Here is a 19,437-nt window from a genome sequence, read left to right as displayed (position 1 = left end):
AGGAGAATCCGGCCGATAGTCGAACCCCGGATTCAAGAGGAACAATGCGGTTTTCGTCCTGGCCGTGGAACACTGGACCAGCTCTATACCCTCCACAGGGTGCTTGAGGGTTCATGGGAGTTTGCCCAACCAGTCCACATGTGCTTCGTGGACTTGGAGAAGGCATTCGACCGTGTCCCTCGCGTCATTCTGTGGGAGGTGCTCCGGGAGTATGGGGTTGGAGGCCCTCTGTTGAGGGCTGTACAGTCCCTGTACAACCGGAGCAGGAGCTTGGTCCGCATTGCCGGCAGTAAGTCGGACCTGTTCCCAGTGCATGTTGGACTCCGGCAGGGCTGCCCTATGTCACCGGTTCTGTTCATCATTTTTATGGACAGGATTTCTAGGCGCAGCCAGGGACCGGAGGGGGTTCGGTTCGGGGGCCGGCAGATTTCGTCTCTGCTTTTCGCGGATGATGTTGTCTTGTTGGCTTCCTCGAGCCAGGACCTTCAGCATGCGCTGGGGCGGTTCGCAGCCGAGTGTGAAGCAGCTGGGATGAGAGTTAGCACCTCCAAGTCCGAGGCCATGGTTCTCGACCGGAAAAAGGTGGCTTGCTCCCTTCAGGTTGGAGGAGAGTTCCTGCCTCAAGTGGAGGAGTTTAAGTATCTTGGGATCCTGTTCACGAGTGAGAGAAGGATGGAACGTGAGATTGACAGGCGGATCGGTGCAGCGGCTGCAGTAATGCGGTCGCTGTATCGGTCTGTCGTGGTGAAGAAGGAGCTGAGCCGAAAGGCGAAGCTCTCAATTTACCGGTCAATCTACGTTCCTACCCTCACCTATGGTCATGAACTTTGGGTCATGACCGAAAGAACGAGGTCCCGGATACAAGCGGCTGAAATGAGTTTCCTCCGCAGGGTGGCGGAGCGCTCCCTTAGAGATAGGGTGAGGAGCTCTGTCACCCGGGAGGAGCTCAGAGTAGAGTCGCTGCTCCTCCGCATCGAGAGGAGTCAGCTGAGGTGGCTCGGGCATCTCTATCGGATGCCCCCTGGACGCCTCCCTAGGGAGGTGTTCCAGGCATGTCCCACCGGGGGGAGGCCCCGGGGAAGACCCAGGACACGCTGGGGTGACTACGTCACTCGGCTGGCCTGGGAACGCCTCGGGATCCCCCCGGAAGAGTTGGAGGAAGTGTCCGGGGAGAGGGAAGTCTGGGCGTCCCTGCTCAGACTGCTCCCCCCGCAACCCGGCCCCGGATAAGCGGAAGATAATGGATGGATGGATGGATGGTGTTTGTTTAATGTTGACTTCAGCCTGTAAGTGGACATTAAAGGGACCCTGAGCAGTTTTTGACCACTTGTGGTCGATGTTTTTAGGAGCGGGGCTCAAGCTGGTGGCAGTAAAGCCAAGGAACTTAAATAATAGAGGCGGGAAAGCATGAGACTACAAGCTAACAGGCGTGGATGCAAACGTGGTCCAAAGCATGAAAAAAACACGGCTTTGGAAGTGTTTGAGAAGAGCGTTGTCTGTCTCTTTATGTCACCTTTGAGCGTCCAACCAATAAACCGCCATCGAGCATCTCACTCACTGACAGTTCACACACACCTTCCTGTTTTCGTTCATCTTTGCGTTTCCTCACCAACCTTGTGCAACGAGGTTCTCTCCACGAGCTGGAAGGGGGACGGGTCCACTCGTATGTCATCGATCTCCATCGGCTTGTCCATCTCTGCCTCCTCCCACGCCTTGATCTGCAGAAAGGACGTCACAGAGGAGGACGGGCTCAGAGCCGCCATCACGGTGGGAAAAATCCCCTCTTTCATCCAAATGCATGAGGTCAGCATTAGTTTTTATGACGGGTCACACGCTGTACATGCAGATTCAACCACTATCCACCGATAAACGATGAAATCACTGAGCAGTACGTTGGGTAAAGCTGGAGGTGTGTGTGTTTGCAGAGTGTGTGTGGCTGCAGGAGGCAGAAGCCAGTTAGCTGCATGTTTGCAGCTGTGAAAAACCTTGAAAGCCTGTGCTGCGTCCTTGCGTGTCACCAGCGTCCCCTCTGAGATTTAGGATGTCTGACACCTTTTAGCCTCTCTCTGGATTTTACCTACAAGCCTCGGCCCGCTGTGGCGGGGGCAGCAGTCTCGTAGAATTTACAGGGCGACGTTATGGGCCGTTCTGGGGAAGTGCCAGGGAGAGTAAAGGGAGCACGGCCGACAGAACGGGACTGGAGGGCACAATATTGTTTTGGTGCTCTTAACAAAAAAAGATGTCTCATTTACAATTCTGGCTGCGATCACACTGCAGTTAAAAAGTGCCCCAATTCTGAGGCCCGTCCTCGAACGTGACACGGATCTCTAACACCTGTGACCTACATGTGACGGGTTTGAACGCTGCTGTTGAGATCTGCCAGCACTGACTGCACGTGAAGTAAACCTTCAGTCATGACTTGGTTTGATAAATGTTGTCGATTCAGGACTAAAAAGCTCATAATGTAAGCGAAATATGACCAAAACAGCTGCAACTGTCTCATCGTGTGTCTGCGAATGTGCTTTTAGATGCACGTCCGGTCACAGGCTTGTCATTTCTGATGTTTTAAAATCTGATTTAATATTTAATCATGCAGAAAGCTTTGGTTTTAGAGTCACGTCACTTTTATTTAGAAAGCTCCAAATCATGACACTGTGGAGAGGAAACACTGCCCTTTAACAGGCAGACGGCTCGAGCAGAAGCAGGCTCTGGGACGGCAGGATTCAGGGAAACTGAACTTTGATTGTCCTGCTCGTGTTTTCTCAGACGGACTCATTCTGGGCTGTGTCAGTGTTTGATCACCGTGCTGGAGACTTTTCTGTGAAACCATGCATCCCTCCATGCTCACCGTACCTCCTCTGCGGTCATGGTGTCTGACAGGGGCGGAGGACAGGGCTCCTGGAGAAAAGAAGGAAGAGACAGATGAGACGTTTGTCCATGAGGGGTTTTATAAAAGCGTCCTCTGACACTCGGGTCCTTCTACGCCGGGCTGGATGTCACCTCTGAATCTCACACGAGGGGAGCGACGTGAAAGGAAGTCAAAGCAGACTCAGTCAATCTGATTATTCAACAATTACTTCTGGATTCTCGTGTTTTCAGCATTAAAATATCGTTTGAGTATTACGTCTCAAGAGATAAAAAACTTACTGTGAAAATACAACATTTAATCTGGAAATATCTCAAATTGGATTTCATTCTTTTCGCAGCAATCGTGACAAATCACAGGCTGCTGTCATCCAGTTTCCTCTGTTCATCTTTCAGCCCCGCAGCACATCCAGAGCTCAGAGCAAACTGGATGCAGAGGGTGAAATTCAGGCCAACACCTGCTGCGACCTGTTTTGTAAAATCTGAATTTATTAGCGACGCATCCCTCATTCATTCTCTCGCTGTGGAGGCAGCTGCTTCTGTCCTTGAAGCAGCAGAAATAACGTAAACAGAGCGCAGTGATTGGCCGGTCGCAGCAGGGAGCGAACTTCTGTGTCAGCTGAACACAACTGAAAGGAAGGTGTGACACACTGACACGATCCTTTGTTATACGTATTTTATTACTACAGCATTTCTATGAATGCAAGAACTAACAAGATGCTGACACGATCACAGCACAGATAAAACCGTAAAGGCCAGCGTCTGATCAGCTGACAAACACCTGAATTCAGCCACGGCTTGGTTTGATTGTTGGTAGCAGTTTCCTACTGTGAGTCTATTTGATATTCAGGTATTGTGGCTCGGCGCTGGAGAGACAATCCCCCTGCAGGAACAGGGACCGAAGCCAAAAGCATAATAGAGAATCAGACTGGTAATTTACAAGCCGCAGCAGTGGGCACAACAGAAATCAAATTCTAATCTCGCAAGCTTACAAGCATATGCTTCTTTCCGACGCGGCTCTCGCCGCTGCTCGTGTAAACACGTGACGTATTGCTTTCCCCGTGAGCCAGGCTCACCGCCAAGCTGAACAATACCTCTACCTCCAGTATCTGGCTCCCCCATTTCCATATGAGAGAAGGTTGGAGAAAAGACGCTCGACTTCGGGGAGCATGTCTGAGGATGAGGAGGCAGATGTGTATTCATGTGCCTCTGTCAATCAGATAAGAGTGTGTGCCTGCTGAATAGAAAGCAGACCCCGTAATGAAAAATTCACCCGGCAAAAAATAATGGATAAATATTTATATGCTGGCAGTGCCAGGGTGAGGACACGGGTTTGGGATGGTTTTGCCAAATGGACGGGGGGGGGGGGCTATTTGCATTTCAATGAGTCTTAACACAAGGGAGAATTTCTTGACTAGTGAGGACTCTCCAGACATCTCTGAACAGCTGAGCAGAGAAAAGTACAGAAAACACACAGACGTTCTGAACGCAAGAGTGGAGACCCAATGCATTGTCTGTGTCAAAGAATGCTTCGGACTGGACAGACATGCAGTAAAAGTACATTAAAACACACGTACGTTTGTACTTCTATCCCAGCATGCACCCCCCAACCCTGACCCTAAGCAAACCTAATCTAACATACCCTTAAAACCAAGTCTGAACCCTCGCACAGTCTTTGAGAGCAGCCAAAATGTCCACATTTTCCAGACATGTCCTCCCTGCCACGCTCGGAAATTCAAATCGGTTCTCACAAAGACAGTTATACAAGGAGACACAGACACAAGCGTCAACTTGGGTCACATTTGGGGACGTGACACAGACTTAAACTCATTTCTGCCTTCCCTAAAATTAAACCACCGTCCCAAAAAGCGACCGCTGTCCCCAGTTAAATGGTCTTTTGTCTGCAATGTGTCCCCGAAAGCAGCCTACATCAGAAACAAACACACACCTGCGACTGTCCCTCTGTCTGTCTGTCCTTAGAGATGAAGAGACTCCTGAGCGTCCTCCTCACAGACTGCAGAGGACCTTTGTCTGGGGGGGGGCGAGAGGAGAGGAGAGGAGAGGAGAGGAGAGGAGAGGAGAGGAGAGGAGAGGAGAGGAGAGGAGAGGAGAGGAGGGAGGTGAAGGTCAATAAATCATACAAATGCAGGTTTGAAAGACTTCTGGTGAAAGCAGGTGCAAATGGAGAGACTGCGAGCGACTCCTCTTTGCCGTTGCCTGGGTGGCGTTTGATGGGAGGCTGCCTGTTGTTGTGTGTGACGGCTGCTGAGGAGTTTGCTGTGCCACGATGGACAGTCACACTCCATCTGCTCACTTGCACTGAACGCGCTGCCAAACTGTCCCTCATTGCTGTTCGGGCCGCTAAGTTATTAATTCCAATCTTCTGACATCTGTGGAGGTCTGAGACAAACAGACTTGTTCCAGTCAGTGTGGCAACCGGCGCGAAAGACTGACAAATGAAGAAAATGGATCGTTCTGACCTTTTATCTCACGAGCTAAAAGGCTGGAGGGACATATGGTCAGCGGCAGGATGCTAACAGCTCTGCAGCCTTGTCTGTTAGCGGTAGGAAGTTAGCGCTTCTTCCCACTTTACGGTGCTCAGGGAGGAGATGAGAGCTAACGTGCAATTAAAAAAGAAATGTACGGCTTGTTGCTGTTTGGCCTGCACATGTTTTGTTGCTGTTGCTCTACAGACTGTATAACATAACGTCATGGTTGGATTATTTCCTTTCATACTTCATAAACGAGATGCGTTTGTACTTAACACATACGAGAACCTGGCGAGGTTCAGAGACCATCTGGGCTCTGACTAAACGCTGAGTCACATCAGTTGACATATTTTTCTGAGAAGTTAGAAAAACTTATTGAAGGGATCAATTTTACTATGACAAGCCCCATAATGCTTTCACTGGCCAGCTGAAGCTGTTGTCATCCCATCCCATTAACACCATGTTAATTCCATTTATTCCTTGACCCAGAGGCCGCTAGTGCAGAGATAATGCATGACTATGACGCCTCTACTGACATAAAACAAAAAAACTTAAAATGCACTCGTCTCAGCTCACCGGGAGCAGGAGCAGTGTGGTTTGAAGAGGACTCCTGAGGCTTCGACGGAGGCAGGGGGCCGTTCCTCTCCTCCTGCACCGGGCTGCCCTGCAGACAGCAAACACACCGGGCGTAGTGAGCCCTGTTAATGAAGCACCTTTCTACACAAATGGTCAGCGTTTAAAGACAGTATAAAGGTACAACGAGCAGCACATCACACGAGTAACGCCGTCCGCTGCTCACTATGCTCTCTGCAGGAGCTCTCTTTGGCTAGCTGCCGTTAGCTCAGTTAGCCGTGCAGCTACTGGCTGACCGGCAACAGAACCGGGCTCAGCAGCCTCCCAGTGAACACGGCTGGACCGAGACTGAACGCAGCCTCTGCGAACTGATGGCTCGAAAACAACGGTAAGAAATGAGCGTCCCACCTTCTCTCCGTCCTCCTCTTCCTCCTCATCCACAAAGGCGAAGGATTCCCAGCTGTGTTTCTGAGACTGGTTCTGCTCCTGCAGGCTCTGACCCTGAATCCAGATCCAGGTGAACAGATCAATACACACTGGTGATGTCGCTAAATCTGAACTGAATTCAATGTGAATTCAAAGCTGTGTTTCACTTCGTTTCTCCTTCTGGCCCTCTGAGGTGAATTTTAATCATCTAAATCTCAGGTCTTAGGACAGGATAGGATGAGATCCAAGTCAGAGTATTTAAATCCCTAATTACATGTCAGTTAGCTTGAAACCACAATATTTTACTGGCTTGTATTCATTCATTTTCTTCGTCTGGCATCGTGGTTTGTCTCTCCATGGACAAAAAAACCCACAGAACCTGTTCCACTAAAAACAAGAGGCGCTCAGGCAGCCTCATTTGCAGACACAATGATGTGAATTAAACACAACCTGTCGTGTTATGTAGATCAAAAATGAACCCTAAAAATTACTTTTATATCCCAGTTTTGATTCACAGTGCGATGAGCTGACTACATATCACAGAGTCCTTGAGTAAGAACACCATGTGACAGTCGTCCTCACCTCCATCAGGAGCCTCCTCTCTGGGGACAACCACCAATCACAGAGAGCCAGAAGCTCCAACCTGTCGATGCTGCCCAACAGGATCATTGAATCTAGAAGCAGGAGGACAGACACAGACTGAACTGCCTCGACTGTTGTCATGATTTCATTCATACTTGAGGACGATGACGGTGACTCTTCAACCTGGACTTGAAGACAACCGAGTGAACTCTTTTACCTTTCGAGTCGACCAGCGGGATGGATTTGAGTGATGAGGAGTCCAGCAGGAGCTTGACTTCTCTGTAAGTGGACTGAGACGATATAAATTTGACTTTTGTCACCATGATGTCTTCTACAAAGATGTTGTACTGGCTGTGGAGCAGATGCAGAAGCAGAACGAACAAACTGTCAATATGTTTTGCAAATATATGCAAATAAAAAAAAGAAAATCAGCCTTCATCATGAACTGGAAGCACAGTCGTTGGACATATAAGACGCTGCAGCTGACCATTCAGCAGCTCAGCAGCAATGGAGGATTTTCAGGAAACGAACCTCATGTGTCCAAAGCCGAGCTCCGGCAGGTACGGCAGCTTCTTCACCTGGATGATGGAGTCGTACAGGGAGGGCTGCAGGCCCTGGGCCACCATGTTGGCCAGGATCACCGCCACCATCATGGGCAGGATGTGGGAGATCTGGCCCGTCAGCTCGAAGCAGATAACCGCCGTGGAGACGGTGTGAGTCACAGCTCCGGTCAAAGCTGCCGCTCCTGTCGGAGACATGGGACGAGACGATGAGGAAGAGGAGGGGGGAGAGGAGGAGGAGGGAAGGATGGAGGTTAAAGAAGAAAGACAGAAGAAGAAACACGAGGATGAACAAGATGTGAAGAAACGGCAGGTGGCAGGGACACAAAGGAGAGGAAGACGAGAAGTTTAGGACGGAGGGATGGAGATTTTTACAGAAAAGACAAAGAATGGACAGAGTAAAACATGAGAAAGAAGAGGAGAGGAAGAAGAGGAAGAAAAGAGGAAGATTATGTGGGCAGGTGAAACGAAGAAGGGACAGAAGAGCTGCATCAGAAAGGAAAAGGACGATCAAACATGAAAAGAGTGAGACGAGGAAGAGGAGAATGGATGAGGGAACGAGGAGCAAAGACTGAAGAGAGAGACGGATTACAGAGAGAAGGATAAAAGGGATGAAACAAAGGACAGAGGAAACATGGAGAAGGGATCAAGGGACAGAGAGGAGAGACGGGCTCAACAGGAGAGGGGTTGAAGGGAAGCCACGTTTCTGGGTCAGCGGCTGAGGTGAGGACGGCAGAGGGAAGCCACAGTGACATTTCACTGTCACAGCAAAGTGGCCACATGCTCTGATGGAAAGGAGGAAGAGGAGGATGAGGGAGAGGCTGACAGGGAGGGGGAGGGAGAGGAAGATAAGGTGGGGAGGACAACTTGACAACAAGTGACAACTGGAGGGCCACAGCAGTTGACAGGAGAGGAGGAGGAGAAGCTGGAGGAGGAAGAAGATGAGAGAAGTGACAGGAGAGAAGGAAGCGGACATCTTGACCACCGCTGACAAGCTGAGGGTGCAGGAGGCTGACAGTTAAGGAGGAGGGGGGAGGACAGGGAGGTGGCAGAGGGGGGGTGGGTGTGCCTTGGTTACATTAGATTCTGTGGTAACAGATTTTGTCCCTGAATCTTCATCACGACTGGAGGAAAGTGAGGAAAAGGTGCAGATGTACTGACAGACCGGGGGGGGGGGTTCGCTCAGAGGAGGAGAGGGAGACTAACCAATGACTGCGTACCCTCCAGGGATGATGCGGTAGAGGATGCCGTCAAACACGATCCCATGAGGAAACAGGGTGGCCATGATCTCCCCGACCAGCCTGCCGAACGCAGCTCCTACAGGAGGGGGGGAAGGTTCAGCTAAATGCGCTTTCAAAATAAAAGACCTGAATACAAGATCAAGGTCTCTGACATTAAGTCTGAGACATCCGTAGACAAACAGAAACATCATGATCATCATTTTTTGGTGTTTATCAGCAGAGCAAACAGAACTGAAGTCATCAGTGTTTCCAGTGACAGCAGATGGTGCAAAGGCTGATGAAAGAAATCACTCCCGACCGGATTAAATCAAGTCAGAGAGGAACGCCTGTAACAGTCACTGCCACGCTTTCTATCGACACAAATGGCCTCATTTGAAAAGTTTGCAAACCTGCTGCTTTGTGCACCTGCTCTGCATGACTGTGCAAAAGGCACTGAGTTTATTTTGCAGTTGTTTACAGCTGGTGATGATGAATATTTTAAAGTGAAGCGCCGCTAAAGGTCACGCTCCGAAAAACAACAGATGAACTCCAAACTACTGCAGACACTGATTCCTCAAACGCTGACGTGAATAATAAAAACTAATCTCACAGGAAAGTTAATGAAACATGGACCTCGGGAACGAAATCAGCTTGTTCAGATGTTACTAATTAAACAAGGGTGAAAACGATGTTTTCTAACCGGAGTTTCGCAGCAGTTACTCTGCAGCACGTTTCCAGATTTCAGCTGCTGAGCAAACAAATTCCAGTATAAAGGCGCTTTGCTCACCCAGAATGAAGACAGGCATGAAGGCCCCGGATGGGATGGGCATGGTGGTGGCCACTGCAGACATCCAGAACTGCAAGACAAGGAAGGGGAGACGCCAGTCAGACTCAGAACTGAGTCTGAACTGATCGATGTTAGAAACCACCAAACCAAGGCCGGCAAACACCGTCGAGTCATGTCATGGTTCGAGTCAGAAGAGGAGTTTCTGATCACTGCTTACAGCCGTTGTTGGACAAAACTTCCTGTCTTGTGTTGGAAGTTTGTGTCCCAGTTTGACGAGCTGAACAATGAGTCGACTCCACCTTCTCCTCCAGGAGGTCAGCAGCTGCTTTTCTCCTCTGTTGGATCAGGTTATGCACCTAATACTAATCCCTACTAACAGCAGTGACGTAACGCCGCTGCGCCCTTCGAGCTCTCGTACTCTCTGATTTTTGCATTTGATTGGGAGAAAAAATCCTATTTGGTCGCAGCTTGACGAGTTACACAAGCGTGTGTATGTGGTGGAGGAGGGGACCCAATCACCCTTGGGTGTCCTTGAGCAAGGCACTTAATCAACAGCTGCTTCAGTGCAGCTGCAGCGCGCGTGTCGCTGCACTGGTTGGCTCCCAGGCGAATACGTGGCAGTCCCAGTCTGAGCTGGTGAGAAGCTCAGAGGTGCAGACTCCTCTGCCGGCTACATTAAAGCTAACCTCGTCCATCACATGTCACTCACACCAAAACATTTCTGCATTCATCAGGATGTAACTTCGAAACAACGAAAAGCACGTTTTGTTCTCGGCTGCAGAGAACTCATCAGAGATAATAATCACCTTTGCACAAACATCCAGTGTGTGTGTGTGTGTGTGTGTGTGTGTGTGTGTGTGTGTGTGTGTGTGTGTGTGTGTGTGTGTGTGAGAGCTTCACCAGCGTCCCCTCACAGGCGCCATGCCGAGCTCTCTCCTTGTGATTCGAAGGGATTGGCAGGAAACACTACTTTTCAACAGATAACTATTGTACGCATCGTTTGTCTTCATCGTTTGAGAACTTAATTACTGCGGTACGAGATAAAAACTCATTAGCACGTCTCTCGCAGGGTGGCTGCTACCCTGTGACAGAGAGGACGGCGCTCACACTCTTCAATCCTGACAGTCAAACACAATCATGCAGAAACTCAGCGCGCTGAAACGGGCACACGCAAGCGTTCGGCACACTTTCATCAGTGTCATGAGCGCTGAGGCAGACGGGAGCAGAAAGCCTGACACGCAAGTTCAACTCCGCCATTGAGAGTGAAAATGCAAATACGGCTGCGTGTTTATGTGAGATGAAGACAGAGGTAGAAGTGAAAAACTCTGAGGCTCCATGAAGGTGAGCGGAGTCGGCTAATTCTGCTTAAAGGTGTGAAACCAATCACTCTCGTTCCATCATCACAAGGCCTGCAGCACATCGACTCTAAGTTTTGTCCCTCCTTCATCAGATTTGAATGAAACTCGGTGTGTGTGTGTTCAGGGGAGGCGGGACGTCGCCGGTGAGTTCAGTCAGGAAGGCATCTTGACTTATGAGCAAACATGTGATGGACTACCAGCACCTGCACCGATCAATACGGCCGACTTTCATGATTTTAGCTCATTAGCTTGCAGTAATTTGAGCCATTGCAGCAGAAAAATAATAACGAAATTAATAATAAATCAGCACAAATTTAATGTGGTTCTGCTCCTTCAGGGCCTGAACCTTAATAAACAAGATGCTTTTAGGTTTTCTTTAAAATCTGATCAACACAGAACCAGAATCAGCGACCCGTGGTTGTTTAAGACAAATAAGACAAATTTTTATGTCAGTGGTTAAGGTTCAGGTTAGGGGTAAGCAAGTAGTGGTTCGGGGGTGTGTGTGTGTGTATGCGTGTGTGCGTGTGTGTGTGTGTGCATGTGAGAAGAGCTCTCACATCTGGCTGAATGTTTCAGTTTCACTACAGTCACTCACTCTGTTTAACTGGGACTAAACCAGTACAGTGTGAGACGCTGAGCGACTCTGTTTCTAAAATTATTTCTGTGGCATTTCTGTCTAATTTGACCACAAACAGAACACACAAATGAAACTGTGAAAGATGTGTTTGGACACGAGAGCGGCTTGTCTCAGACTGTAATCTCAGGAAACTACACGGTGCTAAAGAATGGTTAAATCCCAGCCTCTGAGTGGTGTAACTGGCCGGAGACCTGGCGATGCTGGACGGCACGACGTGGATGTGGATACTGAGAGAGACTGCAAAGCAAACACAGGCCAGCTTTTGTATTTACTAAGAAAGTAATCTGCTGAACAGTTTCTCACTTCCCTGCTCGAGCTCTCGGGAAGCTGCAGATTTTCAGCAGACTGGAGGCGGAAACGACTCGGCACTGGTTTCTGTGGCAGCCAACAGACTGTGGGCGGGCTGGAAGCGAGTATTTAGAGACCAGACATTGTCTGTCTGTGTTTTTCATTTATGAAACACTTGAACTGGAAGGTCTGGTCACACCATTTCTAAATAAAGAACAAGACTGGGGGAGGGCGGATTGACAGAAGAGCGGAAAGCACACGAGGAGGACGATGCTGTGTCTTCAGAACGGCTTTGACTTGTCTGAGACGTCAGACTGATGGCTGTTGTTCGGTGGTTATTTCCCAGTGGGTCAGTGCAGCAGTATGAAGTACTCAAGCACATTAAGCAGTACTTGTACTAATAAAGAAAAAGGATCAACCTGTTGGTTTTGGAACAACCTCAGTCTTTACTGTCCTGTTATTCTGCACGGTTAGATCTGCTGAGCGGGACTGTGAAACGGTCTTCACAGGTCCACTTTCCCCCGAGACTCTTGTGTCTGTCGATACGTCTGACACCTGCGAGGACCAGAGCGAGCGTGCCATCATCATCATCACAGGTGAAAAATACAGTTTGAGGCACGTGGACATCTGGGAGAATTATATGTTTCTACTTCTTTTTGAACGAGGCTCCTCATTAATTGTTAATCATGTTGCTGCCAGTATTAGTTCTCTCTCTCTCTCTCTCTCCCTCTCCCTCTCCCTCTCTCCCTCCCTCTCCCTCTCCCTCTCCCTCTCCCTCTCTCCCTCCCTCTCCCTCTCCCTCTCTCCCTCCCTGGGTCTGATCAGGTGTAACTGCTCTCAGCTCCTTTCCGATGAAATCCTCCTCTCTGAGATTGTCTGGATGTTAATGGAGGCACTCATTGATCTGCGTGGACATGTACAGTCACCGCCCCTCAGAGACGTCTTAAAAATGGACGTGACCACACGCTGCCTGCATGAGACCTTTGACTCCCACCAGACAGCTGCGTGCAAACCTGCACTCATCACCTGTAAACCGATTCATGAACCTGAACGTGCAGAGACTAATTGTTTTTTATGGCTTTTTACTGCGATTTAGTCGTCAAAGCTTGTTCGGGTCGTTCTCAGTGATCGTTTGTCCACCTGCAGGCACGACGTGGGACGTTTTCACCACCAGCCCAGCACCTAGACCAGACTGTGTGTGTCGATGCTAGTAAGGACTGTGATAGCAAAGACTGTAACTCTCCAATGTGTGTGTGTGTGTGTGTGTGTGTGTGTGTGTGTGTGTGTGTGTGTGTGTGTGTGTGTGTGTGTGTGTGTGCATTGCTGCTTTCAAGAAAACATAAGACTGCTAGAGCTGCTGGCAGCCTGCCAACACTGTTGACCTTGGACAGGAAGAAAAGGAAGACAAAGACACACACACACACACACACACACACACACACACACACACACACACACACACACAGATGTCCCCGTCACCAACACACAACATGAGTGACCTGCAACAAATGTCCCTAATGAAGAAGAGGAGGAGGATGACGAAAATGCTGACGTCAGGTGGAGCCAGACACACACACGCACACACAAACACACACACGCACACACACACACACACAGCCACACACTTGCACCCACACACATACAGAATCTCAACACTTACACAAACACACACAGAAACGATGACACACACTTGACCTGCACACAAACACTGATTCAATCCAGTGAACACACACACACATTTCCCAGCAGCCACAGACCTTCATGAGGAAGAAGAGCAGCAGGATGAGGAAGACACTGACGTCCGGGTGCAGCCAGGCGGCGGAGCGACCGAGGCCGACCGGAGGAGGAGATCCTGAAATCTTTGTCCATGTGAAGTTGTCGAACAGGGAGTTGATGCACTCCCTGGGCATCAGCTGGAGAGGAAGAGGAGGGAGTTGGAGAGGAAGGAGGGTGGAGGGCAGAGAGGAAGGAGGGTGGAGGACAGAGAGGAAGCAAATGAAGAGAGAGGGAAAAAAAGAATGGCATGAGAAGCAGCAAAGAGGGAGAGAGGAGAAGAGGAGGTGAAGAGGAGAAAGATGGGGTGTGTAAAGGAAACTGGAGACAAGGGGATAAGAAAGAAGGATGGAGAGAGAAAGAGAAACTGAGTGGAGGAAGAGGAAGAGGACAGGGAGGGATGTGAGAGGAAGAGCAGGGCGATGAAGAGAGGGGAGAAGAGGCCAAACAGAAAGGGATGAATTTTAGTGACAGAGAGGAAACGGATGAAAGAGAAAGGAAAGAGTAAAGACAGAAAAGGAAGAGACAAAAAAAAAAAGTGCAGGGAGGAAGAAAGTCAAGAGGGACAAACAAACAGGAAGTCATCCAGAGTGCTGGAAGCAGACGGGGACGGGTGGCCGTGTCCAATGACTCACTCTCTTATGATGACTCATGAATGACTAATTCACTTCAACCATTTTGCTCCACATTTGCATAGATGCCTCTGAACGCGCTCGCAGGCACAAAGCGCAGCGCCTCCCGTCTCTGAATGACGCCGCCGCGGGGGGAACAACACCACCGTCACTTCGATTTTTCTACTTTTGTGCTTCCTCGGGTTGAGTCGAAGCCCTGAAAGTCCTCACTGGGTGTGAGCGGAAGCGTCGAGAGGCTGCTGTTGGCCTCGACGCAGCGCCGGGTAATATCAGGCTTTCCTGTACCTCTCTGAAGCCGCGGGTTCACGTCTGGTTCATGACCCGGGCAGCGTTTAATCTCCCCTCGCTGCGCTGCTGCGTCTGTCACCCGGCGCCGCGCTATCAAGTCAGAAGCGCTACACGACACTGCAACTTTGTTAGAAAAGTATGAGACATTTGTACGACGAGGGTGTGAAAGACACGCACCGACGGCACGAACAAAAAAACATGCTAAGGTGTTGCCCGCTGACATATGCACACATTTAAAACAGCATGTAACACACACACCTGGTTCACACTAAGCGTTCTATTCTGAGCACCTGTGAAACACATGATCAGCTCTCAGCTCGGGCGGTGAGCTGCTGATATGTAGCCGTCTGACGCCCTTTGAGCGTGCAGCACAGAGGGCTGCGAGGCTACGACGTAGCTTCCATTCATGGATGAAGGCTGACATCACAGTGAGGCCGCAGACGCTCGTGAAGTCGCTGATGGCGTGCAGAATATTCAAGTTTAGATTTTTATTTGCTTCACGCTGAAGCAACGGAGCCTACAGCTCCTATCCTACATGCTAATCCCAATTGTTTAAAACATGAAGAAGATGCAGCTTTGAGCAAACTGAGCGCTTTAAACAACAACATCGCTTTTATCCAAAGCAACTACATATGAATTCACACACCGATGGCGCAGCATCGGGGGCAGTTCAGGGGTTCAGTATCTTCCCCAAGGATACTTCAGCACATGGAGGCCAGGGATCAAACCACGTACCTCCTGATTGGCAGTTGAGAGCTCTTTGGATTTTGTTTCCTGGTTACGACACATCATGGCCACAACATGTCGGTGTTGTTCTGAAGCAGCGTAAACACGCGTGTTGTGGTGCTTTAAAACATGTAAATGAGTCACTGCTGAGGTGGACTTTACTGCCCTGCATCTGTCCGCTTTGCACGCTGGTACAAACAGATTCACGTTCCCCAGATTCTGCTTTGTTTACATGAGAGGCAGGAAGGAAAACAAGGTATGAACTCTGACCTCTCCTGCCATGAACTGTCCAAACCCGGGAGGGAACGTTAAGGTGGCGATGACCAGCGTTACCACGGCAGGAAAGATCAGCCGGCTGCAGGGGAAACAGGGAAAAGCTTAATTCATGAAACAAACATTAGTGATTACTTCTAATGAGCAAAAACTAAAGAAAACACCCAAAGCACAAGGATCAGATTAAAGCTGTAAACACAGTAAAACTACAAGCTGTGACACACAGGTCAATACTTCAAATTAAAGGTACAGCAGGGACAGTATAGCAAACCCCCACATCTCCCCCCAGCAGTCCCCGTCACCTCTCCAGGGAATAAAGCATCACTTCTTCTGCTCCTGTGATTCTGCTCTTAAGCTTGAAAAATCGCAGCAGATATTCAAAACATCAACCCCACCGACACGCCGAGACTCACTATTTGGTCAGGAAGCTGGTCATGGCGTTGTGTCGCCTCATGAACAGCACCACCTGCCTGTTGAGATAGACGAAGAACGCCCCCAGGAACCCACAGGAGATCCTACACAGACAGACAAACAGACAAACAAACGTCATATGAGCCCAGTTAAGACACAATCTCACCATCATGCACGCACCTGTACAGTAAGCATGTACAGTTCTCCATGTATGTTAATATGGCAGATAGAAAACACACAAACATCTCCACATCGTCTACCACGACATCTACCAGACATGAGGCCGGGGCAAACCGCGCCACGCCATGACGGTGGCCATGACGGTGCTCTACGTCCCTCTCTCTGCCCCTGAGGTCAATGATCAGCTGATAATTGGATTCTCAGTGTTTAAATGTTAGATTTTACATAAAGTTTGACTCATTAACATTTTTCCATCTTGTCCTGGACACACACGGAGCCCACACAAGCACACCAACATGCAGCCATGTGTGTCTTCATCTCCAGCCGCTCACCCGATGATGGCGAACGCTGGCAGCTCCTGCAGGTCAAAAGGGAAATCCATGCGAAAGTTCGTCCTGAACAGAGCTGTGATGGTCACTGGAAGATGAAGGAAACGTGAAGAGGTGGAATTCATTAAACCGCTTTCAGTGATAGATACAAGAACAAGACTTTCATTGCAGCAGCAGCTGCTGCAGAGTTTCTACAGCGAGGTAAATAAAAGGTATATCATCTGTGTTTTGCAGTACTGTCTTCCTTGTATTGTAAAGCAATGGGAGAACGTCGTCCCGGTGAAATGAGCAGACATGTCTCGGTCTGTCTGGAAACAATTTAATATTCTTCTGAGAAACCTCAGTAACCTGAGCCAGGCATTAAAATAACCTGCTGCGACATGCTGGAGGAGGACACCACCCAGTGGAAGATGCACGATGTGGCCACAGTTCATACACTGAGTCAGTGCCGCTGAAGAGACCTGACAGTTTGCCTGGTGAGGGTGACTGAGGCGAGGGCGCCCTCTAGTGCACGTTTAATAAAGAGAAAGGGACGTAATATTGTCCTGTGTCTCACACACAAATGCAGTACTCATACTGTGAATGTCCATATGCAGATGAATACCTGCGTCTTTGTTGAACACAGACAGCACTCTGAATATGAAGGCGCTAAAGGTCGCAGCAAAGTATCCTCTCCAGTAGTTTCTCACGGCAAAGTATGTGGACGTCACCTCGATGCTGAAGAGCACACCTGGTGGAGAAGGACACGGACGCATGAAGCAGACGAACAGTAACGGAAACCAACGCAGAAAGGGACGTGCAAACAAGCCGACGCTTCCTGGGAAACGCTCTCCCCGGCTTCAGCTTCCTGTGTGCACTGATGTCAAATGAGTGGGATTGTCCTAAAGGTGAAGGCGTGATTGTGACTGGTGAAATACACAAATATCTAATGCAGAGATATGGCAGGAGATGAGAGGAAAAGGCGGTGTACCTCCAAGTGGAGTACCGAAGCAGCAGCCCACCCCCACAGCACAGCCCACTGTCAGGATGTCTGTGTAACAGTATGGGTTCTACTGATGCAGAGAGGAGGAAGAGGAGACGGGATTGACAGCATAGAAAAACAACATATAGACGAGGAGGATCTCATGCAGCACGCATTGTTTAATCACACGTAAAAGATGAATGTAAATGAAAATATTTCCTGACATCAATTTACCTGATAAACTCCTGAGAAGAAGGACATGAACCTGCTGAGAACTGCAGCACAGATACTGGCAATGTGGACAAACGGGCCCTGAGCGGAGGAGACAGACAACAGGAGAATGAAATATGATCATGTTAATAAGCAGGACGCACAGTCCAAGACCCAAAACCAGCCTGCAGTCAGACTAAGTATAGGCCGAGGCTGATTCATTAATCTGAGTACAGACACGGACTGAGCTCACCCACCTCTTTGCCTACAGGCATCCCGCTGCCCAGGGCGGCAGTCAGACCGATGACTTTAGCAACAAAGGCCTTGAGGGTTAAATACTCCTTCAGCACCACACCTCTCAGGATGGTCTTCAACTCAGGGATACCAGAACCTGAGACACAGCGACAGAGTTCACACCGGTGTGGAGCAGTACAGTCGAACGGTGGCGAGAAATGTTTAAAGCGTAAGTCTGTAAGCTGCACCGCCCTGGTTTGATTATACTTCTTCTGCTCGAGACAGTGCTGAAGTGAAAAAGGTAGGAAATAACCTGAACAAAGTTGAAGCTGAGGTAGATAATCATCCACCCTGGAGGGTTTCGACTGCAGGTTTTCACACAAATCAAATGTTACGGCATCTGATTTCACTGATTCATAAAGATGAACATCATCAATAAACTGTGTTATTTGGTGTTTTGATGCTCGGAGTGAAAACTGTCAAATTGACTTCCTGAGAGAGTGACCAGGCCACACAATTTCAGCACAAGTAAAACAGTTGAGCACAGAGAAGCATGAAAACAGTGGCGTGAGGAGAAAAGGGGGTACAGACCGATAGCTTGAGGAGAGACCAGGTGACAGAAGAGGGAGGAGAAGAGGATGAAGATCAGGGGATACGACACCCAGGCCAGGAACTGCAGGGGGATGTTCCCCCTCAGCTCCCCGTAAATCCATTTATAGGCTGAAGGAGGGAGGGACGGAGAAAGAGACGGGAGAAAAACAATGATGGATTCACTTCAGTGGCTTCTGCTATGCATTGTGGGTTCTGTGGTCTTACCCTGCAGGCTCTTGGCGCTGGCATAGTCCATCGTCCAGCTGACCAGAGCCATGGTGATGCCCAGCAGAACCAGGAAGATCCAGTCTTCTCCCAGCCGGGTCACGAGGAATCTCTGGACCCGTGCTATGCAGTCTGGCCACAGCAAACATCACAAACACTCAAAAAAAAAAAAAGGAGCATCCATCTGTTTATTCACCACTTCCTGTTTCCTCAGGTCGCTCACCTCTGCACTTGGAGTACGAGCGTTTCTTCTTCATGGAGGACATGAGGTCGGGCTCAGCTGGCGGCCCATCGTCGGCCTCTGCCTCCATGTTGGACTGATGCCTGTTCCTCTGCCTGCTGTGATAGCCGTGCTGATGTCCGTGTCGACCGTGGTATCCATTTTGACCATGGCTGCGGCGGCCGTGTCGTGTCCTCCCGTGGCTGCGGGGATGGTTGCCATGTTTCTTGATCTGTCTCTCTGTCAGCAGGCGTGTGGCCTCCCGTCTACCAGAGCCTCCTTGGTGCTCTTGGTACTCCCCATACAGCTGTCAATCAATCAGTAAAGCCATCCATTAATCACTTAGTACAGACGACGTGCTACGAATACCTGGCGTCCATTCATTGGACATAGCCGTGCACAGGTAGTCCCTGAGCGAGCGAGAGCGTGGAGGGCGATGGTACTCTCCCTTTGGCAGCCGAGCAGAAAGAGTCCATTTTAAAAATAGACGGGACCACGTGTTGACCCAAACAGCTCCAATGGAAGCGGAAACATGGGCTCTGCCTCTAGATTTATCACCGCTGGACGGACTCCATGAAAACTGCCTGAGACATCTGGGG

General features: G+C 49.5%; 1 protein-coding gene across 1 annotated transcript in view; it reads right to left on the bottom strand.

The window, feature by feature from the left end:
* LOC139345819 (chloride channel protein 1-like) overlaps positions 1 to 19,437 on the bottom strand; it is a 29,392-nt gene that overhangs the window by 4,964 nt on the left and 4,991 nt on the right. Inside the window, exons 2-22 of the mRNA XM_070984665.1 lie at positions 18,842 to 19,145; positions 18,619 to 18,750; positions 18,394 to 18,522; positions 17,826 to 17,959; positions 17,593 to 17,670; positions 17,368 to 17,446; positions 17,002 to 17,127; positions 16,401 to 16,485; positions 15,891 to 15,992; positions 15,475 to 15,559; positions 13,543 to 13,698; positions 9,503 to 9,572; positions 8,702 to 8,812; positions 7,467 to 7,680; positions 7,153 to 7,286; positions 6,936 to 7,027; positions 6,336 to 6,407; positions 5,931 to 6,018; positions 4,814 to 4,896; positions 2,854 to 2,898; positions 1,614 to 1,718 (exon numbers count right to left, since the gene is read on the bottom strand). Of these exons, the coding sequence (XP_070840766.1) occupies positions 1,614 to 1,718; positions 2,854 to 2,898; positions 4,814 to 4,896; positions 5,931 to 6,018; positions 6,336 to 6,407; positions 6,936 to 7,027; positions 7,153 to 7,286; positions 7,467 to 7,680; positions 8,702 to 8,812; positions 9,503 to 9,572; positions 13,543 to 13,698; positions 15,475 to 15,559; positions 15,891 to 15,992; positions 16,401 to 16,485; positions 17,002 to 17,127; positions 17,368 to 17,446; positions 17,593 to 17,670; positions 17,826 to 17,959; positions 18,394 to 18,522; positions 18,619 to 18,750; positions 18,842 to 19,145 (2,424 nt within the window). The remainder of the gene's footprint in view (positions 1 to 1,613; positions 1,719 to 2,853; positions 2,899 to 4,813; positions 4,897 to 5,930; positions 6,019 to 6,335; positions 6,408 to 6,935; positions 7,028 to 7,152; positions 7,287 to 7,466; positions 7,681 to 8,701; positions 8,813 to 9,502; positions 9,573 to 13,542; positions 13,699 to 15,474; positions 15,560 to 15,890; positions 15,993 to 16,400; positions 16,486 to 17,001; positions 17,128 to 17,367; positions 17,447 to 17,592; positions 17,671 to 17,825; positions 17,960 to 18,393; positions 18,523 to 18,618; positions 18,751 to 18,841; positions 19,146 to 19,437) is intronic.

The sequence above is a fragment of the Chaetodon trifascialis genome, chromosome 17 (genome assembly GCF_039877785.1).
Source record: "Chaetodon trifascialis isolate fChaTrf1 chromosome 17, fChaTrf1.hap1, whole genome shotgun sequence".
Classification (NCBI taxonomy): Eukaryota; Metazoa; Chordata; class Actinopteri; order Chaetodontiformes; family Chaetodontidae; genus Chaetodon; species Chaetodon trifascialis.
The sequence above is the reverse complement of the archived record's forward strand: the minus strand, read 5'-3'. Positions and strand labels throughout refer to the sequence as shown.